Genomic DNA, 26,071 nt, shown 5'->3' on the forward strand with positions numbered 1-26,071 from the left:
TATGATCTGACAGTCAATTAGAGGTCACCAGCATGATCTTACTGTGTGTGTGTGTGTGTCTGTGTGTGTGTGTGTGTGTGAGAGAGAGAGAGAGAGAGAGAGAGAGAGAGAGAGAGAGAGAGAGAGAGAGAGAGAGAGAGAGAGAGAGAGAAAGAGACTTACATCAATGAGGTGTTTGACCTCCTGTTTCTTGAGGTCACTGCTGATCTTAGCAGCCAATAAGATGCAGGCAGCTGACACCAACTTCCTGTAAAACAAAGATAGTTTAAGTGGCAGAATGTCCATGCAAAGTGAAGCTCACAGCAGTGGTCTGGTTCATAGTTTGCTTCTAGCTTAATAACCTCACCTGTGCATTTATAATAATAATAATAAAACGTACTAGGTAGTTTTTAGTTTCTGTCAAAAATCAAAACACAACTGCATTAAACTCAAGCGCCTCATTAAACAGTGGTATACTGTATGTGCAACAATTGCGGCTTTTCCACTAGCACTACTCGGTTTTTGGGGTTTTCCATTAGGGGATAGTACCTGGTAGCAGGTACTTTTTTTACTACTCAATTGTAATGAAAAATGACCAAAACGAGTCAAGTTGAGTGCAGTAGAGGCGAGTAGTGCTTAAACTGTGTAATGGAAAAGAGGCATGTGACAGCACTGAATAGTGCTACAGAAACAATGTCCAAAGTGGCATCACAAGTGTATAAATGGATGTAGTATATAGTATAATCAGTCTATGCAGGCACCTTAGGACAAACCCAAATACACTGCATGCTTCTTCTTAACTGCCCTGGATAGCCAAGAAATGTAGTTCTGTAAAGTTCTGATGGAAATCAAAAGCAATTGTTTAAAAAAAATTACTCATGACACCTCCCAAGCTCCTAAGTTTAGTTAATTTGTGCTAGAGGAACCAAAGTCGGGCACAAGTTTTGCATATATATACATTTGTCATTGAAGCATATCAATACACTGGAAATGACTAAATTGCCCATAGGAGTGAATGTGAGTGTGTGTGGTTGTTTGTCTATAGGTGGCCCTGTGACTGATTGGTGACCTGTCCAGGGTGTAACCCTGCCTTTCACCCAAAGAGAGCTGGGATAGGCTCCAGCAGATCCCCGTGACCCTAGTTAGGCATAAGCGGGTATATATAATGGATGGATGGATGGGAACAATATGAAGTGCCTAATATGATCTGATTAAATGCAGTGGTTATGTTACATGAGGATTAGGTATTATCATACCTGTTCTGTTTATTGAGTCGACCCTGAAGTACAAGCTTCTCAAAGTAGACGAACACCATTGCAATAGTGACAGGCTGCAGACCACAGTCCTCCCCGACTGCTCTCATCTCTCTCTTTAGACTGAGAAACAGGGTGAGTGGGAGACAATAATGAAAAAGTTCATAGCAGTTTATATTTTAGAAACATGCACAGTCCCTTACTGTATACATAAAAATAATGTTTATTCTGTCCACATACATTATTTAGTCAATTCAGTTTAAATACTGTACATGTACCTGCGTATTTTACTTAGAGTGAGTTTTATGTGAGGAAACTTCTCCTTAAACGTCTCATTCATGTCTTTCTTCAAATCAGACGGTTTGACATACTCTATAACTGTTGTCTGAAGGAGAGAAGAAAACAAAAAACAGAGCAGATACAAAATAAAGGAAACAGAAAAGACAAGGGGAAGAATGCATAAACAGAGAAGAGATTTGTATTCATATCAAGTGCACGATAGATATTTAAAAGTCAAAGCATGGCCAGTAAATGTAAACAATGGAGTAAATATTTCTTGACTTACTGCCTGACTGGTCAACAGTATAATGTGTAACAGTTTAAAACAGAATAATGATACCACGTCTCTTTGACTGAAGACCAATCGTGATATCCTCCAACCCTAGTGCTACAAATAAAATCCTAGCCCAGTCTCAGCAGATAGAGACAACAACTAAGACCAGTTTAGGATTTGTATACAGGGCAGAACTTGCCCAGCACAAAATAATCTCCAAGCCCCCCAAAAACACTAACACTTTAGAAGAACTGTATGTTCAGTGGGATTGATACACTGTAACAAAGGATAGAACATGTTTTAAATGTTTTTACCAAATGTATTTCTCTATAGTGGCAGTATTCTAGTTGTTTTTTCCTACATAGAAAAGGGATCAGGAATCAATAAGAGAATCAATAACCAATTTGGCCAATAAGCAGAATTGTACTATCGGTATCAATACAATCTTATCAATTCCTACCCATATTTATCCATAACATTTAAGTATTTTTCTTGTAGTTTTGTGTGGAATATAAATCATATATGGGTGGAAGTGAACAATTAGTAGCAAAAGGAGGAAGACCACTATGAAATAAATTCTTGGCTATAACATTGGACTTTTGATGTGACTCATGACTGCTGTTTTAGTATGGCATTACATCAACGTCAAAACTAGAGGGCACAAAAACACAGGCTGATAAATATAGACCTGCACCTTTTAACAGTTCGCAAGAGAAAATATCCTACTTGCGAGCAAAAATGTGAAGCTTGCACCCATAGAAAGAAAAGCTGCGCATATGTCATGATATCATGCTCAAACTGTTTTTCCCTCCGTAATGTGCGCTCTCCATTTGATAATTTTCCTTGCTCACCAACAGGATTTCTTCGACTACTCTCTGTGCTTGATTGACATTTTTGTGCACGATGGACTGATCACCACATGAGGGGTGGTTTTGACAGTTTGGGGGTGGGCTCATGGAAGTTTTCTGTCAGGGGATAAAGTTTGGACAGTTCATAAGTAGGGATAGGAATTGATAAGATTTTATCAATATTAATACCAATACCAGTATTGATTCTGCTTATACGTTTGAGCGATTCCCTTATTGATTCCTGATCAGTTTTCGGTGTTAAAAAACACTAGAACTAGATCTACACAGGTTTTCAGCATCAATGCAGCTATGATCTCCACTAAAGCAGAGAAATACATCTAGTAAATGCAGTTCAAACACATCATCATAATATCATTTGTTATATCAATTTAACTGAACTTACAGTGTATTTTTTCATAGTTTGATTGTTTAGTACTTTTACCATGGATTTTATAATGCAATTCTGCACAAGACAGGAAACTGTCTGAAAAACTACTAACACCCATCCCTTTAACCATCAGTTACAATATTGTTGCTCTGTTGGAATTCAGGCCATAGTTTCCCTTCTGCCATGTGTCATTCCTCTGTCTGCTTTTTGTAAACAAGTGCACAAGTGAACACGTCCATATAGACACAAACACAAGTCTGGAGCAGGACACTACATGCTGCACACAATAGTTTTGTGTCATGATCAGCAACTTGACTTCCTCTTTTATGCTTTTAGTTTGAAGGACCATACAGGATCTGGTTTCCTACTGTCTACTGTCAGATGATTGCGTAATTGATTTCACCTGTGTTTTCCTCTCAGCCCACAGTTATATACCCTCTCTCAGCCACAGACAAACTGCTAGGTTTTCTGTGAAATCTCTGCCAATCCTGCCCACGACTTACTGATTTTGTCTGCACCGATCTGCTCCACACGATCTGGTTTATGGAAGCTGCCGATCAGAGACCCACTCGCCTTGTTCCACCATGCTAAACTAAGTGACCTTACCCTTTTGTTCACGGAAGGAATGTTTTTGCCCAAGAGGAGTTTTCTGTTTTTCGATTCACACGACAACCAGAGGACCCATGTCAAATTAAGTCTGCTGGTCCCCCCCCCCATCTGTCACGACTACCCCGGTGTTTTAATTGGTCCTCATTCCCCTCAAATCACAACATTTTGATAAAGGCAGTATCAGCTGTGTGTAGTAACAGACTGTCAGCTTATAAAACAGGGGTCTCAAACCACAGACCACTAGAGTTTGAGACCCCTGTTCTAAATGAATGAGAATATTTGTATAGTATTTGTTTTTTTTTGTTTTAGTCAAATAAATATCTGCTAAGCCTGCTGTGTAGCACTAATGTTAACACAGGACATTCACTGTTTTTAACAGTTGTGCATTTGTTGCATCAAAAGATTTCTCAACATGTTGCAGGTGTTTTGATTATTTAATAAGTAGCACTGCTGTTATATTTATTCATGAAATTAGGCCAGGTTTTGTACCACTTCTCCCACTTGGCCATGACTCCCTTCTTGTTTCCAGTGGCGAAGCTGCAGAGTTTTGATAAGAGGAACTGATAAGCAGAGAAGCAAATGATTCAGTTATCGGAAAATTTGGAACCAGTCCTAAACTGGAACTGGGTCTCGATTCCTATCCCTATTCATAAGTGGTGCCAAACAGCCTGAGGTGCCCTGGGTGGAACACCTGTTGATTATGACATTCTATACAATTTAGGTTACTTCAAATCAAATTGTAATGCAGTAGATGCTTGAAATAACAATTTAAAAAAAAAAAAAAAAAAGAACAATCTTCAGTGTTTTTTTTTTTTTTTTTTTTTTTACCATGTACGAGGCAAAGATCAACACCCGCTTGTGTTTCCCACAAGGCCACTGGGGGTCGCTGAGGAGGTTAGGGTCATAGTCTGTCACGTCATCCAGACCTAGACAGCACACACACATGCAAGCATAATCAGGTTAGTGGAATTAAAAATATAATAATCACAAATGCCACTGTTGTAAAAAAAAAAAATAAATAAATAAACAAGTTAAATATTCATGAAAAATTTGCCAATAAAATATTTATGTATATTTAGAATCAAGTCATGACTTGTGAAGTTTATCCATCTGTGTCAAGTAACGTTAACTGCGTCAACGTTGGGGTGGGGGTATAGATTTGTTTTGGGTGGCATTTTCACTTCTGTTACACTAGGAGTTATAGTTTAGCATGAATGTAAATGTTTTTACTATTTCAGTGGTGTAGTATTATCTTTGAGTCAAGAGTGCATTCTAATGCTAGTAACTACTCAACAAAAGTACTGTAAATATACACATAAGTCGCTTTGCTATATTATAAACTGCAGAGCCAGGATAGCTTGATCTTGGTGTGCTGTAGATTTTTCTGTTTTTGTAGTCCTCTTTAGCTTGCTTTATTCTCCTTTTCAGCTCATGTTGGACATGTTTGAGCCTTTCTTTGTTCATCCATCCATCCATTATCTATATCTGCTTATTTCTATTTAGGGTACACCCTGGACTGGTCATCAGTCCATTGCAGGGCCACATATAGACGAACAACAGCTCACATTCACTCCAATGGGCAACTTAGAATCACCTGACATACACATTTTTGGACTGTGGGAGGAGGCACAGGGTGAACATGGCACTAGTGATCCAGGGTTTGTTATTAGGGAAACAGCGGACAGACTTTGTAGGTTTAACAGTGTCTCTACAGAAGTTAATGTAATCTGGCAACATGTCTGTCAGTTTTCATGCTGTCTCTTTCTTAGCAATACATTCCAATCTGTGCATTCAAAGCAGTCCTTTAGAGACTCAATTGCCTCAGGTGGCCATTTCCTGACTGTTATGGTGGCTACAGGCTGCTTCAGTACACAGGGCTGCAGTAAGACCAGGTTGTGACCTGGCCTGCCAATTGGTGGTAAGGCAGTAGAGTTATGGGCCTCTTTGATGTTTGCATGTAGCAGATCAAGTGTTTTACATTCTCTAATGCAACCACAAGGGGGCACAATCCAGTGTCTTCATGTGCCAGTTCCAAGTCCGGGTAAATGCAGAGGGTTGTGTCAGGAAGGGCATCCGATGTAAATCTAAGCCAAATCAAACATGCGAATCACAAATATGACTTCCATACCGGATCGGTCGCGGCCTGGCTAACGACTGCCACTGGTGCTGTTGACCTACAAGGGTGCCAGTGGAAATTGGACTACTGTTGGTCGAAGAAGGAGAGGAGGAAGGCATGTTCATAGGCAAAGAGAGAAGAGGAAGGGCAGGAGTGTAGGACTTGTGTGCTCCTGCCTCCACTCTTATATGCCACCCTATACTCCTCCCTTTTCTAGAAAAATGTGTTCACTACAGCCATTTCCATCCTTTTTGTGAAGTCTGCCACCATCTGTCCTTCTGTATTCCTGTCCTGCATACCAAACTTACCCATCACTTCCTCATCACCTCTCTTTCCCTCACCAACATGTACGGTGAAGTCTGCCCTAATCACCACTCTCTCACCACTAGCGATACCCAGAATCACCTCATCCATCTCCCTACAGAATTTCTCCTTCTCTTCTAACTCACATCCTACCTGTAGTAGGGCATAACCGCTGACAACATTCAACATCACACCTTCAACTTCCAGCTTCAGACTCATCACCCTATTTGACACTCTTCACCTCCAGAACATTCCTAGCAAAATCCTCCTTCAGGATAACACCTACTCCATTCCTTTTTCCATCCATACCACGATTAAACAGCTTGAACCCTGCTCCGAATCTATAAGCCTTGCTACCTTTCCACCTGGTCTCCTGAACACAAAAGATATCCACCTTTCTTCTCTCCATCATATCAGCTCTAAGTTTTCCCTGACAAAGTCTCTACATTCAAAGTCCCTACTCTATGTCCTACACTCCTGCCCTTCCTCTTCTCTCTTTGCCTATGAACACGCCTTCCTCCTCTCCTTCTTCGACCAACAGTAGTCCAATTTCCACTGGCACCCATCTGCAAACCTGCAAACATTTGCATTTGCAAATCTGCAAATTTGCCTGAAACAGGCAGAGCTGGAGGTAGCTGAGCTGAAGATGTTGAGATTCTCTTTAGGAGTGACAAGGATGGACAGGATCAGGAATGAGTACATCAGAGGGACAGCTCATGTTAGACGTTTTGGAGAAAAAGCCAGGGAAGCCAGATTGAGATGGTTTGGACATGTTCAGAGGAGGTGAAAGGATGCTGAGGAAGGAGGTCTAGAGGAAGACCAAAGAGGAGGTTCTTGGATGTAGTGAAGGAGGACATGAGAATAGCTGGTGTGGGTGAGGGGGATACAGAGGATAGGGTTGAATGGAGGTGGATGATTCCCTGTGGCGATCCCTGAAGGGGGCAGCCGAAAGGAAAAGAAGTGTTTTACATTCACTGGTAGGACAGTTGACAAACTGGGAAAATGTGTGATATTACATGGTTAAAATCTCCTGTTATTGTAATGAGGGCCTCAGAATGTTGAGGCAGAATGTTATCGTGGCAACAGTATCATGGATGACTTCACATGAAACATTAGCTATAGCTCTTGGCTGAATATAAACAAGTATGCCGATGATATGACTGAACTCCCTGGGAACATAATATGATCTGAGACCAACTGCCAAAAGCTCAGTGTCTTGACAACATATCCTTTCCTTGACAGTAATATGACCAGGGTTACACCACCTCTTGTTCACAAGTAAAGCCAGTGCTCTGCATTTTGTCTGAAAATACAGAAGAATGTAAACACAGGAGGAATGGATTAGGCGAACTAGGAGGGAGGGATGAAGAGATGAAAAGAGACAGTTGCAGCTGTGTTGTCCTCTTCATATTATAAACACACATACAGTATGTACACCCTGCATGTCACATCTTTTATCTAAACACGCACATGAACAGTGACACTTGCCTGGAATTAGTATCTAAACATCCTGCTTTAATCTGGAACCTTTCATTAACACAACACTGGAGACTGCATGTATATTTGATGATCTGAAGCTAAACCCTCGTAACTCCAATTTTTACACCTGTATGTTAGTTTGCAAACTAGTCACAGAAATATCCAACAATCATGTCTTTAACATAATTATGGAGATCAGGACTTGTGTCACAGCACCCAGCTGTTGGCCAGTAAATGGGATGCAGTGCGTGTGGCTAGCCCAAAAACAGCAGGTGTAGCTGAAAGCCTAAGAGCAAGCACTTGTATGGTACAGGCAAAACAAGCACCATGCTCCCCTTACCATCCTGAATTCCTACAGCCTAAATTGAGAATTTCCAAGGTTTTTCTGAAAGTACATATGAATGTATATATATACACACAGTATATATATGTCTGTGTATTACCAAGATCTAGTCCCAGGGGGCTGTTCAGTTTGCTGGGTGGATAACTCCTGCCTGGCACGTTGTGTGTAGTCCTGGGCATAGGGATCTGCAGCGTCAGGTCGCTGGTTGACGATGGTTTCTGCCTCACCAGAGCATTGGTGGGGTACAGGAACTGAGCATATGACACGGACTAACACGGAAAGAGAAAGAGTTGGAAGGAAAAGATGAACATACTATATGTATGTACCTGTATATACAGTATGTCTAAACATTAGGAGTAGGAAAAATAATCATTTTTTCAATGCATCATTGTTCACTTTAAAACAATTCTGAATCGATGCGGAAAGATTAATAATTGATTTAATATTTCAGTGAATAACGTTTGCCTGCCAAACACCTTTTACCACTGCCGGACTACAAACGGTCTACATGCATGCGTGCTTGTAGCGCATGCATGTATGACTTGTATGTTTAGTATCAGCTACATGAGAAAATGGCGGAACAGACAAAAACTATATTAGCAACTTGGCTTGGTGTATTATCTGTTATTTGTTCTTTCTTGTTTTGCACAAGAGCGTTTACATTAGAACTGCTACTAAATTCTGTGTAGTTGTTTTGCTGTTTTGTTTTGACAGCAAGTTTTGTCTTGGGGTTTTTTGCCCATAAAATATTTTGTTTAGAGAAAGGTCCTTATTTATTTTTTTTTATAAATAAGAGCTATTGTTATTGTTGCAAAGAGAGTCATGTCAAAGTTTGAGAAGTTTGATACAAGGATGCTGTTACTGGCACTTTTTGAAAAGCAAGCAAGTTACACATGAAACTGTGAAGCAGATTGCCACTTTAATAAAGTAAAAAATAATTAATTGATTCACGTCATTAATTCCTGTTTCAGTAGCAAGTATTTCATTTTGATAAAATATTTATAGAAAGATTTGATTTAAAAAAAAATAATTTTTTTTTAATCAAAACGTGTGCCTCTGAATCAAGATCTAATCAAATTGCGGAATGCCTATAGATTCCCACCCTAGTAGGAAATAGGAAAGGTTGTCCATGCATCTACCCTGCCATAGGTCTCCAGCTGGAAACCCTCAAGCCCCGGTAGCATCTCCAGGGTGGTGGAGATGTTTCCAGATGAGTGTCTCCTTCTGGGGTGGTTTAATGTAGGGTCACTAGAGAGAGCAAGAGACACAAGTGGTTAAAACAGAACAGAACAGGTCCTGCACATTCCCTTAAAAGGTTGAGAGGGTGCATTCATCTTTACCATAGGCTATGATATCCTGTGGCTTAAACCACCAAAGATGGCAGCAAAAAACCATAAAGATAAACTGCCACGGGACCAAACAACACTGCTTAGTGTGTATAACTAAAGCAACTGGCAACATCATTGCAACCAACCTACAGCCATTCTCTGGAGTCAAAAGTTGCTGGCAGTGTTGGAGCCAAAATGCCAGGTTCCATCAAGAAAACTCTTTTCTAGTGTAGTCATATAAATTCTCTACAGTGAAACGAGACAGGAGGTTATGGAATGCTTGAAAGCAGCTAACTGAATTTCGCTAGCAATAGATAGTGGACCTCCCATGCTACTATGACATACCTAACAATAACCGCACACATCATGAGGGAGAATTGGGCGATGGCTAGCTGTGTCTTGCAAACTCATCCTCAGTCTGAATACCACATGGGAGCTAATGTTTCAGAAGTCCTTAAACTGGCTGTAATGCTCCAATAAAAGCACCCTTAACTTCCTGAATACAGAATACTTATGTTATATGTTGAGTCCAGTCACTCTGGTTTTCCTGCAGTGAAGACAACCTTGCCCAACAATTTATATTTGAGGTGAACTGGTTGTTAAAATGTTCAACTTCAAGCTATATATTGAAATGGGCATTTTAGGTTTTTATTTTAAGTAGAGATTACATTTCTTTACTTTGAGATTCTAACTTTCTTTTATACTTATTTAATGTTTCATTTAAATTTAAGAAAATACACAATAACTAAAATATACACTACTGTGCAAGCATTTTAGGCAATTCAGATGTTTTAGATTCTTATCACACAAGAGGCAGAAATAGGAGATAGAAGCAACTCCCGCCCAAAGCGGAGGGAGAGGTGCTAGAACCATCACGGCAGGGCAAACCCCTGCACGGCATGTACCATCGACAGATAGAAGGAAGTGGCTGATATCGAAAAGTCCTACCAGTGGCTGGAAAAGGCTGGACTGAAAGACAGCACAGAGGCACTAATCATAGCAGTACAGGAACAATCCCCTGAGCACAAGCTCAATAGAGGCTGGGATCTACCACACCAGGCAGGAAAGTGAAGGCAATGGTGATCCCTGCGGTAATTGGCACCTTCAGGGCTGTGACCCCCCAGACTGGGAGAGTGGCTACAATAGATCCCAGGAACAAAATCAGAGTTCTCAGTTCAGAAGAGTGCAGTGCTAGGAACAGCTAAGATACTGCAAAGAACCCTCAAATTTCCAGGCCTCTGGAAGAGGCACCGGGCATGAGGAAGACTCACTCACAGCACCCGTAGGGGTGACGAGGGAATTATGTTAGGAAATATATGTGTATTGATCTATTTAACATATTTCCTTTATTGAAAATACTGTAACTGTTAATCTGATTTTGGCTTCACGTCTGCAGGGCTGGAACTGTCACCATCAACATGTCACTTCTGTAAAGGAGGTCAAAGGTATATTAAGAAATAAGAAATAATGGCAATAAAACAGTAAATAAAGATAGATATATTCAAGCAACTACGTGTGACTGTGACAGACAACAAGACTAGAATATGTTTACTTAACTTTTCCTGTGTATTTTCACACAACTGTGTGTGTGTAAAAGTGTTAAGTGCACATTCTGATGTGTTTATCTATGAATGTGTCCATAGACCTACAGAAACTGTGAATCTGCAGGGATGTTTTACATGTGTTTATGTCAGTCACCAGCCAGAGTGGATTAAGATCAGAGGCTGTGAGGCACATGGGAAAATCATCCCTAACCCCTCCTCCACCATGTCCCCCTAAACAAACAACTCATTTTCCCTAAACAATTCCTTCCCATCTCCTTTTATTTGTTTCCTCCCCCTTCTTTCTGTGGCCAGCCCTACTTATCCTAAGCTCTCCTAGTCTTTCATCCTGCTTCATACTGAGGCAAAAGGTGTATGTGTGTGTTGATTACCTAAGGTAGAAGCTCTCTCCGTATGGCAGAACAGAGAAGGCAGCACAAAGGGACCTCTTAGCACAGATCAGCACAATCCTGAAACACACATATCAGTGGTTATTGTATTCTGTCATTACATCTATCCATCTGGTCTCCAGGTATAACAATAAAAAGCAACACTGTGAAGGTGGTCAGTGAAATCCTTAGTAAGCATCAGTCCTCCCAGATATGTTTTGCCATAAAACACATAGACTTAATAGCAAGTGAAGCTTATTACAAAAGGTTCAAACTTATAATAAAATTGTACTGACAATGTGTACCACAGTGCCAAAGATATATATATTTTTACTAGATTGGGATAAAATCCCCAACCCACCAATGGAAGTGCTGAGCTCCAGAAGACACAGGACTACAGTCATGCTTCAAAGGAAAATTTAAAGAATTTGCATGATTGTTTTGGTGACACACATAAATGGACAAGGCACTTTCTTAATTGATGTACTGTATGTGCTCCATCTGCACCTTTAAGAAAGACTCTGCTTAATGACATGCTATAATTCCGTTTTATTGCCACAATATTTCACCCCCCTCAAACCACATAGAGATTGTGTCTGCCCCTCCAACATATAAATCAAATGAACCAGAAGTTAACAGAAGATGAGTTATTCATAAAAATCTAATAAAAATTAAGACCACTCCTCTTATTGAACAGAAAAACAGAACAGTCAGATTATTGGATTATAGTGGATTATTAAATATTAGGTCTCTTTCATCTAAATCTCTGTTAGTAAATGATTTGATAACTGATCACCAAATACCGAAACCTGGCTACAGCAGGATGAATATGTCAGTCTAAATGAATCAACCCCCCTCAGTCATAAAAATTGTCATGTTCCTCGAAGCACAGGTCGAGGTGGAGTAGCTGCAATCTTCCACTCAAACTTATTAAACTTTTATCCTCAGAGCAGTTATAACTCATTTGAGAGCCGCACTCTTAGTCTCTCACATCCAAACTGGAAAACACAAAAACCAGTTCTACTTGTCATTGTGTATCGTCCACCTGTACCTTACTCTTTTTAACTGAATTTCCAGACTTCCTGTCTGATTTAGTGCTTGGTTCAGATAAAGTCATTATAGTGGGAGATTTTAACATTCATGTAGATGTTGAAAATAATAGTCTCAGCACTGCATTTAATTCAATATTAGATTCAACTGGTTTCACTCAAAATCTTAATAAACGCAGCCACTGTTTCAATCACACCCTTGATCTTGTTCTGAACTATCGCATCGAAATTGAACATTTAATAGTTTTCCCCCATAATCCTATTTTGTCAGATCATTATTTAATAACTTTTGAATTTAAGATGATGGATCATGCAGCATTTGGAAGAAAATTCCACTACAGCAGATCTTTATCTGACAATGCTGTTAATAAATTTAAGAAAATTATTTCATCTTTATTTACATCTATGCCAAGTACCAACACAGTGGAGGGCAGCTGCCTCAATCCCACTCCCTACCAAATTGATTATATTGTTGACAGTGCTGTAGCCTCCCTGCGTGAAACGCTTGATACTGTGGCCCCTCTGCAAAAGAAGTGAATCAGAGGAGATTAGTCCCATGGTCTAATTTACTTATTCGTACCTTAAAGCAGGCATCACGAAGGCTGGAAAGGAAGTGGCGTTCCACAAATTTAGAGGAATTTTTTCTAGCCTGGAAACCAGTTTGTTAACATAAAAAAGCTCTCCGTAAAGCCTCATCACTAATAGAGGAAAATAAGAACAATCCCAGGTTTCTTTTCAGCACTGTAGCCAGGCTGACAAAAAGTCACAGCTCTGTTGAGCCCAACAGCAGTTAGCTCTCAGCAGTGATAACTTTATGGGTTTCTTTACAAATAAAATCACTATTAGTGAAAATTCATCAGATGCTTCCTATACCTGCAATAAATGAATCTTCTACTACAGTAGATCTTGAATCATCTGCAAGACCTCAGTTATGTTTAGATTGCTTCTCTCCCATAGATCTCTCTGAATTTACATCAGTAGTTGCTTCATCTAAATCATTGTGTCTCTTAGACCCCATTCCGACTAGACTGCTTAAAGACACCCTGCCATTAACTCATCTTTATTAGACTTAGTAAATTTATCTCTAGTATCAGGATACGTACCACATGCCTTTAAGACTGCAGTGATCAAACCCTTACTCAAAAAGCCTAGTCTTGATCCAGGAGTCTTGGCTAATTATAGACCAATATCCAACCTACCATCCATCCATCCATCTTCTATACCCGCTTTTCCTGGTTCAGGGTCACGGGGATCTGCTGGAGCCTATCCCAGCTCTCTCTCGGGTGGAAGGCAGGGGTACACCCTGGACAGGTCACCAGTCTGTCGCAGGGCCACATATAGACACACAAAGACAGACAACCTCACACACTCACACTCACTCCTACGGGCAATTTTAGAGTCACCAATCAACCTAACATGCATGTTTTTTGGACTGTGGGAGGAAACCGGAGTACCCAGAGTAAACCCACGCAAGCACAGGGAGAACATGCAAACTCCACACAGAAAGGCCGGGATGCGAACCCACGACCTTCTTGCTGTGAGGCAACAGTGCTAACCACTCAGCCACCATGCTGCCCCCCAACCTACCATTTATTTCTAAAATCCTAGAAAAAGCTGTTGCTAAGCAGCTATCAGACCACTTACACAGGAATGAACTATTTGAAGATTTTCAATCAGGATTTAGAGCACATCATAGTACAGAAACGGCACTCTGAAAAGTCACCAACAATCTTCTCTTAGCCTCAGATAATGGACTTGTTTCTATACTTGTCCTCCTAGATCTTAGTGCTGCATTCGACACTATTGACCACATCTTACATCCGTGAAGTTGGCCCCCCACCCAACGCAAAACTTCGCAAAAATAGTCTCAATCATTTGTGCTTCGTTTGTGCTGTAAAAATTTACGTTTGTGCGGTTTTGGTTTTTTAGATATAAAAGATTTATTTAAAGGTCATTCTCTGGTCACTTAGCCCCCCACATGCTCCAAATTTACCACAAATAGTCTTCTTTGTTTGTGCTGGTCTGTGTTGATGAAAGTGTCGTTTGTGCTGCTTCGGGTTTTTAACATATTAGACATTACATTTTAGGTGATGACGTCACCAGCCCCCCTACGTGCTCCAAGCTCCCCTGAAATAGTCTCAATCGTTTGTGCTGCTCGAAGCTCCATTTGTGATGAGCAATGCCAGAAGCCTGCAGTACAGCAACGAGAACAAACAAATGGTATTCCCTTGTTGCTTTTGTGCTGAGACTGCAATACTGTGAGGAGCACTGCTTTGTGAAGTAAACACAATGTTTTGTCATTGATTTTTTTTTTTTCAATGATAGTGGAGCTGTGGTACTGTGTATCGATTTGGAGAGCGCCAGCCTTCAGTTGGACAGGGTTGAATATTCCACTCAGCAGCTCTGCCCTCTGTATGTAGGCCTCTGCATTCAGACCCTTTGTGCTGATGGTTTTCACTAGCTGGAGGAGGTTGTTGGAGTCCTCACCACAAACAAAATTTGCAAAGGTGACACTCACAGAAAGCACAGCACTGACAAAAAGCATCAAATGCACATGTGTTCAGCACAGAGATTCACAGAGAACAGGAAGCATCCATTTCTGGTTTTACATCTACACTGCAAGTTATGGTTGGTAGTTGATTGGCTTCTTTGACGATAACTGTTGCAACAGCTGCATCTTCTTCACCCTTCTCTTTATTTTTTTGTTTTGCATAACAAATGTGCATGTTGCCTTCAATGAAGGACAGATGTCGAGCAATGAATCGATCCACCCGAATCGGCAAGTTTTCATGCTTGAAAAGACCACGTTTAATGTTTTTGAACTCTGCTGCAACATTGGCTGAACTTACGATGATGTTGGTGCTTTGGAAGTGAGGGATCATTACCCCTGTCCAGAATGGTAAGTAGCTTGCAAGACAAATTACATTGGGAATGATCTCAGGGAGGAAGTGCATATTATCACATTCTCCATTAGCCACGGCAAGTGACCTGCTTTCTTCACATATTTCTGTCACCCACTGCCGTAGGTCTGTCTGTGTTTGGTCACCCACCCAGTGCGTTTGATCTGCTTTTTCCAGTTCCTCACCCTCTACATCTGGAATGACGACGCTCTTCTGCAATTAGGGCTTTCAGGTATTTCTTGCACCTTTCTGATATGAGGGGAACGCCAGAGCTGTCATTGCCCTCTGCTTCACTGAGAGCCACAATAGTAATGCTGCGTAGTAGCTCTTTAGCATCGTCCATGGATTGTGACTTAAGAAGCTGTGCCATTGATCTCACAAAGAAATCTTTAATGCAATCTGTTTTTTTCTTCAAGCAGTCCCACTGGCAGATCATCTTGATGCAGTGTGCAACATCAACCCGGGCAAAACAAGGTGGCACTTTTGCAGACTTACCAAGTAAGCTGCCACAACACACGTTGTTGTAGGTCTTCAGATCAGGATGAGTAGTAAAAGCCTTGACCAAAGCTCCGAGCAAAGCCAGAGAAAAGTCACACACAACCTCTTTTAGAGTTGGTGCACCTGCACGTATCCATTCCGTCCAACGTGTTATTGCATTAATATCATGTCTCTCTGACAGCATTTGCACGACTGGGACACTTGAGCTCTCATTACCTGCCAGAACGCCCTGATATATGAAGACATGGCCAGACATCCCGTTTGGTCTCTGTAGTTTCCTCACTACTGAGCCAGTTGCATCAAAACTCACAGTGGGGTCTTTGATAATGACTTGTACATATACAGTGCGTACAGAAAGTATTCAGACCCCTTTGAATTTTTCACTCTTTGTGTTATTGCAGCCATTTGCCAAAATAAAAAAAGTTCATTTTATTTCTCATTAATGTACACTCAGCACCCCATCTTGACAGAAAAAAACAGAAATGTAGAAATTTTGGCTAGTCTATCAACTTTTCCTCTACTAACTTAATTTTCACAACAGCATCTTGAAGAGTGCCACCTCGTGGTAGGAGTGAAGGGTATCAGACGATACTCCTTGTAAATAAGGTCAATCAGGTGGGAACAAAAGCCCTGAAGTTACATAAAGCTACGACTTGATGGCGCTCTCGCACAAATCCATTTTAAGTAAGACTGACAGCAAAAGAGCAGATGAACACTGAGTTGCTTTTAATAAACACCACAACAACTACAAAAAATATTGATAAAGAGTTGTTCAATTAAAACATCACTAGAATCAAACAATTTGGTAAGAAAGTGAATACGTGAGCAACCCAAAATAAAATGCTAAATAAAAGCAAAGTAAAAAGCCGCACAAACAGAGCTTCAAGCAGCACAAATGAAGCACAAATGACAGACTATTTCGGGTGAGTTTGGAGCATGTAGGGGGGCTGGTGACATCATCACCTAAAATGTAATGTCTAATATTTTAAAAACTGAAGCAGCACAAACGAAACTTTCATTGGCACAAACCAGCACAAACAAAGAACAAATGATTGAGATTACTTGTGGTAAATTTGGAGCATGTGGGGGGGCTGAGTGACCGGAGAATGACCTTTTAAATAATCTTTTATATCTAAAAAACCAAAGCAGTATAAACGAAAATTTGTACAGCACAAACGGAGCACAAACAATTGAGACTATTTTTGCAAAGTTTTGTGTTGGGGCAACTTCACGGAGGTCAACATCTTATTACAGAGACTGGAGCATGTGACTGGTATCAGAGGAACAGCATTAAAATGGATCCAATCCTATTTATCAGACAGATTCCAGTTCGTTCATGTCCATGATGAACCTTCCACACACACAAAGGTTAGTTATGGAGTTCCACAAGGCTCTGTGCTAGGGCCGATTCTGTTCACCCCATACATGCTTCCTTTAGGCTATGTCATTAGGAAGCACTCTATTAATTACTACTGCTATGCAGATGACACTCAGCTGTATCTGTCTATGAAACCTGTTAACACAAACCAGTTAACCAGATTTCAAGCATGTCTAACTGACATAAAGGCCTGGATGACCAGTAACTTTCTACTTTTAAATTCAGAGAAAACAGAAGTTATTGTATTTGGGCCTAAAAACCTCAGAAATAACTTCTAAAATTATAGCTACTTTAGATGGCATAGCCCTGGCCTCCAGCACTACTGTGAAAAACCTTGGAGTTATTTATATATCTCACCAATATATCTCTCAGGTTGGTTTGGTGGTTCCAGTCCAGCTTTTTCTTAGACTGATGAAGCTACCTGGATGGGTGGTGAAACGTTTCGGCCTTAAAAAACTGAAAGTCCAGTTGCCATGACTCAACCTTTAGATAACTTCCCCTGGACGACTGAGAATCTTCACAGATATGACCACAGTAAGTCTTGAGAATGGCAGAACGGACAGTCGCAGAAGCAAATATTTTGAATTTAAACCTTCGTCTAATCAAACTGAGATATTAGCTCTACAGTTAATCACTAGCAGAGAGAGCAGTACATATTCCAAAGCAGTTACATAATCTGGATTAGCTGTAAGAGAAAATAACGTTGGTGTACCTCTGATCTGTGTCCCATTGTGGAAAACTTTAAAATGTATATTTATTCAATGTACTATTTTATTCATCGCTAACTACTAAACACTAGCAAGCTTATTTGTCATCTCATCATTCCAGGAGTAATAACTGGATTTAGAGCACTGTTTTGTTTAAGTTTGTTTTAGTTCTCACAAGAGCTAAATTTGCAGTTGTCAGCTGGAAAATTGGGAACAAATCACAAATTTTATTTAAATTTGGGCAGGACTCTATTATAAGGTTTTAAAAAAATGGACTGTCCTCTTCCTTTGTCTATCCCATGAGACAGATGATTAGTTTGGATTTACTGCTGTTAGTATGTGCACCCAAAAGACACACACACAATTTATTCCTATGATGCATGGGAAAGTAAAGAGCAGGAAGTCACCAGGGAGTTAAGTGCAAACAGCAGCATCATGAGTCTTTGGAGATTCTGTCCTTTCCACACATCCATTTACTATAACACATTTAATTACAGCAGAGCCACAATATTATCGGTCAGTAGGTCCCTACTCAACTACTGTTTTAGGATAAGAACTGACTGACTTACAGTACTGCAGAGAACATACTGTAGCTCCCAGAGCAGTCATAAGAAGGACCTGATGACAAATAAGAATGATTCTAGCACATTGTATTCTCATGCTAAACCCCCGTTTTCTGAGATGATTTTATTGAGATTAAATGAATACATAAATAAATGAAAAGAAATCAAACTTAATTTTCCTTTGAAGACCCCCATAATCCAGGTCTTGAGACACAAAAAACAAATCTGATCTACATTTTTAAATTTAAGAAGGTGAATTTTAAAAGCAGTTGTTAATCTAATAATGCTGTATGTTTTTCATCAGACACTATCATCATCATAATATTATCATTATCATCAGCACAACTCACTAGGTTCTTTTATTTTGTCTGATTTAGTATTTTTTTGTCATTTCAATTTATGATCGAGCTTCTGTCTGTTTGCCTGTTGCTCTGTTTGATTTATTAAAAAAAAAAAAAAGTAAAAAACAGATGGAATGAAAAATGTTTTTGTTCCTAAGCCCATGCTGACCATTGGTGTTGTTCTGTAACTCTAGACACTGTCAACATCAGGGATCAACATGCTTCTAAACTCTGTCTACACCTGGGAAAAGACTTGGCTGGAGCAGTGGAAAGTCTTTCAACTTTTACATTTAAGTACACTGTCCTTCAGGGGAGATTTGTCTTGCTGCCAGGTGAAACTAGTATTACTTGTTTACAGAATAATCAGTTTTGTGTCTTACCTGCTACCTCTTGTGTCATACTGTTTCATGTTTTTGATAAAGTGGATCTTCTTGGTGTGTCGAGGTCTGGGAGAACCACCAGAAAGGTTGCGAGACCTGTAGTCAGACAGAGTAACAGACAAAATTGAAATTAAAGGCACTGCTTTCAGTACAGGAGATTGTTTTAGAACCAAAAAACAAGTTTATTTAAAATCAACACATATTTACTACACTGCTCACAAACAAAAAATAATGTTTACAGCGCAGTATCTTAAAACGTCAAATCTGAATTTACATTTAAGAATGGTTATATTTTCTTCACTTCTGTTTCCAATCTGTACCAAAAACTGGAGGATTTGTGACACCAAAGTTGAGGCTGTGTGTGTGTGTGTGTGCGCGCGCGCGCGCGTACAGTGTGTTGAAGGTAAGGTTAGGAGCCAGGCTGTGTTGCTGTGTTGACCTCGTGGATTAAAACAACAGACGTCAACATGAAAGCAGGCCGAGGAGCTCAGCTTGCCGACATCACAGCCGTTACATAACATTACTGACTGCGGCATTCATATTCTCACTCTCTCACTTTCAGACTCACTCACTCACACACGCACACACACACGCACACACAGATGGCACTTGCACAAACTATAATTGCATGCTGTCCACAGACACATGCATAATATCATGACACAAAAATACACAGAGCAGGTTCACACAACTTTGCAGCACATTTATGCAAAGCCTACAATAACAAAACCCGTAGATGATTTCTCATATACTTTTCATTAACTGTAAACACTAAGAGAAACCTTTTCTGTCAGCCTCCACTAATCAAAAACATTTGCTCATATTTCTGCTTTTAACAAAATCAAAATCATAATCATAATAATGTCATTAGCTCTGCAACCCTTTTTCCTTCAGCATGCAGTGCTATAGTCAGCATTTATATCCATAACTTGATCACATATCTTATAAACAAAGCCAGTAAAAGCATCATGATTAATTGTATGCAAAACAGCTTCAAATCAAAGGATCCAAAACTGACATGCATTTCAGACTGATTTCTCTATATTTTCTGAAAATATAGCATAATTCCACACTGCGAAAGCTTATCATTTTTATGGTGATACTCACATATAAATCTAAAAAAGTAATCATATTCTGTTTGTAAAGACAGACTGACACAACAGTGATATAGAACCATAGAATTCTGACTATATGGCAATATGTAGGATATGTGATACTCTACCATTTACATGGTGGTGAAAAAAAAACAAAACACATTAGTACTGCAGTTGTTCATCCCAGAAATCCAGAAAATATTTAGTGTGATATCATTATATTGATATATTATATAATAAAATGATTGATAAGCTCTGTATTAAGGACAACGTGGCATATATTTTTAAACAGAAATTGCTTAAATCAAATTTGAACAATAAGTCACTGGAGGAGAACATTATGACCTTGTCCAAAGAAAAAGAACAGTTACACAATTGTAAACACAAATAGACAGATGGATTTCTATGAAGACACATGCTTACACACAGAGACCGACACACAAACATACATATACATCTGTTACCGTTTTGTTTTTTTCTTAGTGCTCACCAGATGATTCCGCTCCACATGGAGTTTAATAATTTATTACTGCTGCTCACTATCTGACACACACACACACACACACACACACACACACACACACACACACACACACACTTCCACTGTCAGTGTTCAGCACTCCCCTGTTTGAGGGGCGCGTTTGTATGTGTTATGCAGTAGTTACGACTGGGTAATTTGACATGTTCTGACATGTTGAGTTGCAGGCTTTACGAGGATGTTCGCTCTGCTGAAAAATGCCATTTCCACATTACTTGACAAATAAACTGTTTTAGTGTAAAAAAATCATTATATTCACAGGCATTTGCTTGGACAGTTGTGGGCATGATGGTAAATAGTTGGGTTCATCTTTTTCACTAGAAGCACAAAAATAATGGTGAAATGTATAAACTATATATTCATATTTTTTCAGCAGACACCTTCTCCCTGACCGGGCCCACTTCAACATTCTACCGGTGATACACCCAGTGTGACAAACTGGTGCTGTGTAATAGAGCTAGACTGATAAACCAACCAGGCCAATATTAGTATACAAAGTTGTATGTGTCAAACTAGTTTTGGAGTAACCAAAAAAATTGTCCCCCAGTGAATCAAAGATCAAAAGAGTAAATCAGTCTGTCTCAAACCACCATTACATTGTTCTGAGTTGGTGGTGGTGATGTTGATAAAGTGTGTCCGTCCATATACGCAGGTGACGCCGGTTTGACTCGCGAGCCAGTCGTCATGTATACCTGCATGCAAAAAAAAAAAAAAAAAAAAAAAAAAGGAGGTGAGGTAGGACCCAGGTCAACCCCTTGGGCGAACAAAGTCCGGAGCCGTTCGGGAGGACGGCCCCTGAGGTGGATGAAGATCCGAGATCGTTCGGGAAGACGACCCTGCAGGCAAGGGAGGAATAGGCGCAGCTCAGGCTCTGTAGCATTGACGGCGTTGGATTTAGGCTCCACTGTGCTGGACCCTGGCTCTGGCTCTGGTTCTAGTTTCTCAGCGCTAGACTTTGGTTCCGGCTCTGCGGCCCTGCACTCTGGCTCTGGTTCTGGCTCTGCAGCGCTGGACTCTGACTCTAAAACCGGTGACTGGACCTTGACGTGGGCGCCTTTGCCTCGACACCGAGGGATTGGAATCGGCTGGAGCTCGGCGTGGGCACCTTGGCCGCAACTCCAAGGGACTAGAACTGGCTGGACATTGGCGCAGAGGACTTCGCTCCGCTGCCGAGGGGCTGGTACCGGGGGCTGTACCTCGACATGGGCGCCTTCAGTGCGACACTGAGGGACTAGAACAGGCTGGACCTCAGCGTGGGTGCCTTTGCTGCGATGCAGAGGGACTGGAACCAGCTGGAGCTCGGTGTGGGCGCCTTGGCCACAACTCGGAGGGACAGGAACTGGCTGGGCATCGGCGCGGAGGACCTTGCTCTGCCGCTGAGGGGCTGGAAGCGGCAGCTGGACCTCGACGTGGGCGCCTTTGCCACGACGCCAAGGAACTCTGGGCTGGGCAGTGACGGGGAATTATGGTTCTCTGGGCTGGGAAGCCAGGAGAGACTATGGTTCTCTGGGCTGGGCAGCGACGGGGGACTCTGGTTCTCTGGGCTGGGCAGCGACGGGGGACTCTGGCTCTCTGTGCTGGGAAGCCAGGAGGGACTCTGGTTCTCTGGGCTGGGAAGCCAGGAGGGACTCTGGTTCTCTGGGCTGGGAAGCCAGGAGGGACTCTGGTTCTCTGGGCTGGGAATCCAGGAGGGACTCTGGCAAAGGTTTGGCCGGAAACGCGAAGGGGACCTCAGCAGGGACGCTGTCGTCCATGCATCGAGGTTCAGAGAACAGACCTGGAACCTCAGCGGGGAAGCTGTCATGAGCACACTGAGGTTCAGAGGTTAGTCTCTTGGGGCAACGGCGACGCTGCCGTCGAGGCTGCAATACCGGCATTTCTGGCTGCTGCGGTGCCCGGACTGTGGCTGCGGCACTGAGCACTCTGGCTGGGCAGTGGAGGGACTCGGGCACACCAACTGACAGGCTAGCCAGGAACTGGGGCACTGGAGACTGGGCTGCTGGCGACTGGGACGCCGGAGACTGGGACGCGGGCGACTGGGATGCGGGCGACTGGGACGCGGGCGACTGGGATGCCGGAGACTACCCAAGATCAACATAGGAGAAAACAGAAAATTAACCAAAATAAAAGTACAAAACTGGTACTGAAAAATCCATCTCATGACATTTATATACCAGAGTATATTTTGTGGATCTGTCACTGGTAACGTGTGAAATACAGTGCTGTGTCAACAGTTTTCCTTTCATTGGAACAACCTAAAACAAACCATAATGCTCTTATTTCCTGCACACAGTAACAACAGTGCTTATTCTCTGTGAAGCCCTGTCAGCATTCTGGGAAGTATGGAAACCTGAAATGAGCATGGTGTCTATTTACATCTGTTTCTTAGAATTATAACTGACCAGAACACCACAAACAATTAGGGTCAATAGTGTACTAAAATGTAGCTTGTCAGCTGTTCCAGTAACAATGTTGATCAGCCTGTATTTGGATATTAAAAAAAATTAAAAGTACCCAGACCAGCGGTTCCCCTGTCCACTATTATTACCAAAGAGTCCATTTCTAATTATTCTATCCTTGGTATTTACAGTAACTGTTATCACATGATGGAATCTTCTCAGCATTCCATTTCCATGGAAACCAACCTTCTGCAGTATTCCAGAATGTTGAGGAATGTTTCAGTTCTATGGTAAATGGAAAGATCTCATTGGCCATTGACCCTAATTGATGATGATGACAATGTTAGTGTAGCTGTTTAGGATAAAGAGAAATATTGCATGATATATGAACACAAGTCAAAACAAGGAAATGTCGAAACCTACTGAGTGAAATCAGTCACAAACATTGCATGATTTATTGTATGTTTCTGCAATTTATTATTTGTCTTAACATATACAATACCCATTATCTGTACCAATGTACAATACTCCACATAGGTTTTAAATAGTTCATCAATTTACTTCATACAAAGTGCAATAAAGGGACCAAAACTTAAATCTAATCAGTATTTGCATCAATTCCTTTTGCCCTTAAACCAGCAGTTCTCTTTAGTTTGACCTACACACAGTTTCTCATGGTACTCTGCAACACCTTGGAGATGCTACTATCGTTCAGGCTGTCAGATCATCTGCTACAGGATTCCTGGTTCTTCTTACCTCTGAAAATAGTTCTCTATGAACTCTAGTGGGTTCTTTATGGGCTTGTCCTGCACAATGGGCTGCACAATGAACCTGGGATCACCTAGTGGTGTTGTGTGATAAGAATCTAAAACATCACTGTTTTTGTCTTCAAATCAATAGAAAAAAACCGTAAACTCAGAATAAGCATCATTATAGCAAATGCTGCACTGCCCCAGTAAACATGCCATAGGAAAATGCTGTAGTCTTAAGCATCACCAATATCTGGATAAGAGTGTGGTAGCCAACGCTAGGAATTCTCCCAGTCTTTCTAATTTTGTCCCAGTATCTGAGCTGTGGATCTGCAGGCTCATTATCACAACAGACTGAGCAGTGGCCCATTTCCATGAGAACCAGACTGCTTTATCTCTGGGATGTTGTGGAAAGTTTCCCATGTGTGGGAATGGAAAAATCTAGTGTTTCCTTGCTGGACAGCCTGATGATGATGGGTGTGTAGATAAAAATGCACACTAGCTACACATTCACTAATATCCTGAGGGGTTTCGATGATCTTAAAAACATGACTATGCATATCATTCCACTTTCCACAAATATGGCTTTTTAGAAATAGTTTTAATCATAAAGTCCATTTGTCCCAAACCATCTAAGATGTCGTATCTAGTTTGAGATGTGGGGAGATTTTCTGAGTACTTGACATTTAATACGTAAATATTAGCTCTGTGTATCAAACTAAAGGTCAGCCAGCCAAAACAAAAAGCAAGCCTGTCCACATTACAGTCACATCAAGTTTTGTTGATGCACTTTTCCACAGAAACATCAAACACCTGTGCCTGAATATATGAGTCATTTCTTTTTGTGTTACACAGAATGAGATAAGATCATTACATCCCTCAGTATTAAACAGCATCTTTATTTTTTCAGGTTTGGTTGTTCTTGCTTGCTGTAAGGTCTTTGGTATTTAAACTATTCCACTCTCTTATACCCGCTTATTCCTATTTAGGGTTACAGGGATAGGCTGAAGCCTATCCCAGCTCTCTTTGGGTGAAAGGCCTGGACACCCTGGACAGATGACCAGTCCATTACAGGGCCACACAGGGACAAACAATCAAACATGCTCATACTCACTCCTATGGGTAATTTAGCATCATCAATCAACTTGACAGACATGTTTTTGGACTGTGGGAGGAAACCAGAGTACCTAGACAAAACTCCACTCTTCAACATTGCTATTAAAGGTTAGTTATGCAATTAGGCCATTCTGAGCCTAGACTATGTTAGTAAACCTAGAAGCCTGTCATGCTGTATTCTTATGTTGTTCTGTGAAAAATGATTTAAAAAAGGCAGATGATTAAACTGGGACTGGAACATTTGACAATAATATGTTTTTAAAGGCTACTAGCTTTCAGATGAACAGTACTTAAATTAACCCTCTGGGGTCTAAGGGTGTTTTGGGGCCTGGACAAATTTTGACATGTCCTGACATTTGTGCTTTTTTCAGTGTCTTTTAAACATATTAATGTCTAAAGTCTGATAACACTGTAATCAGCACAAACTGGGTTACAATAATATCTGAGCAGCAAGTTTATACATGATTGTGTTTTTGAGAAAACAGTGTTTATGCATGGTTAGTGAAAAACTACAATTTTTAAGTCACTGAAATAAGGCCATAAAACACAAACAGAACATTGGTTCACAAGACTTTGGAGAACTGCATCTTGTAGGCTAAAGTGTTTACTACACAATGATGTGAAAGTCATCTTGTTCACTCATTCACAGTAAACAATACACTGATTTAAATTGTCTAAGACACTTTTTGTTTAGAAAAGACATATGCAAGGTGTGTCTGGGGATGAATTGTCATGTGATTCACCTGAGAAGACAAAAGATGCATTCAACGACCAGACAAAGACCCGCATAATGATCTCACCTGAGATTATTTCCATATGAACAGTGAACAGTGTACGAGGCGGGATCGCATTACCTGTAATGAAGTGAGACAGGAGAAAACGTGCTTCTCCTTAAGTTCATACGGATTAAATAAAAAGTGATGATTTTATTCTGTGCTTATTTGGCCCTTGGTTTTCATTATTTAATCATTTATGTCTCTTTTTAAACCTTCTTGTGTTTTTTTTCCTCACTTGCTTTATTTACGGTCTGTAAATGACCAACAAGATAATCACACATTCATTATTACTTATTCAGCATAAGGGTGCCGAAGCACTTTTGCTCCGGAACATGGATGTTAAGTTCTCGAACTTTTCTAAACGGGTTTCACTCGCCTCATGGTCTCAGTAGTGAATCACAGGTACCTGTGATTCCGGTGCAAAAGTGCATTCGAGCTAGCAGTGGAGATGAAG

At 40.8% G+C, this 26,071-nt stretch overlaps 1 protein-coding gene across 2 annotated transcripts in view; it reads right to left on the reverse strand.

Annotated features, from left to right (window-relative positions):
* The window catches only part of cables2b (Cdk5 and Abl enzyme substrate 2b), a 37,413-nt gene that overhangs the window by 4,233 nt on the left and 7,109 nt on the right, over nt 1-26,071 (reverse strand). Inside the window, exons 2-9 of one of the 2 annotated variants that reach the window (XM_026333041.2) lie at nt 18,946-19,041; nt 11,133-11,210; nt 9,011-9,119; nt 7,972-8,140; nt 4,459-4,556; nt 1,511-1,617; nt 1,236-1,355; nt 163-247 (exon numbers count right to left, since the gene is read on the reverse strand). In XM_026333041.2, the coding sequence (XP_026188826.1) occupies nt 163-247; nt 1,236-1,355; nt 1,511-1,617; nt 4,459-4,556; nt 7,972-8,140; nt 9,011-9,119; nt 11,133-11,210; nt 18,946-19,041 (862 nt within the window). The remainder of the gene's footprint in view (nt 1-162; nt 248-1,235; nt 1,356-1,510; nt 1,618-4,458; nt 4,557-7,971; nt 8,141-9,010; nt 9,120-11,132; nt 11,211-18,945; nt 19,042-26,071) is intronic. The other variant, XM_026333042.2, reaches the window with a different exon arrangement.

Source organism: Mastacembelus armatus, chromosome 7, assembly GCF_900324485.2.
Source record: "Mastacembelus armatus chromosome 7, fMasArm1.2, whole genome shotgun sequence".
NCBI classification, from domain to species: Eukaryota; Metazoa; Chordata; class Actinopteri; order Synbranchiformes; family Mastacembelidae; genus Mastacembelus; species Mastacembelus armatus.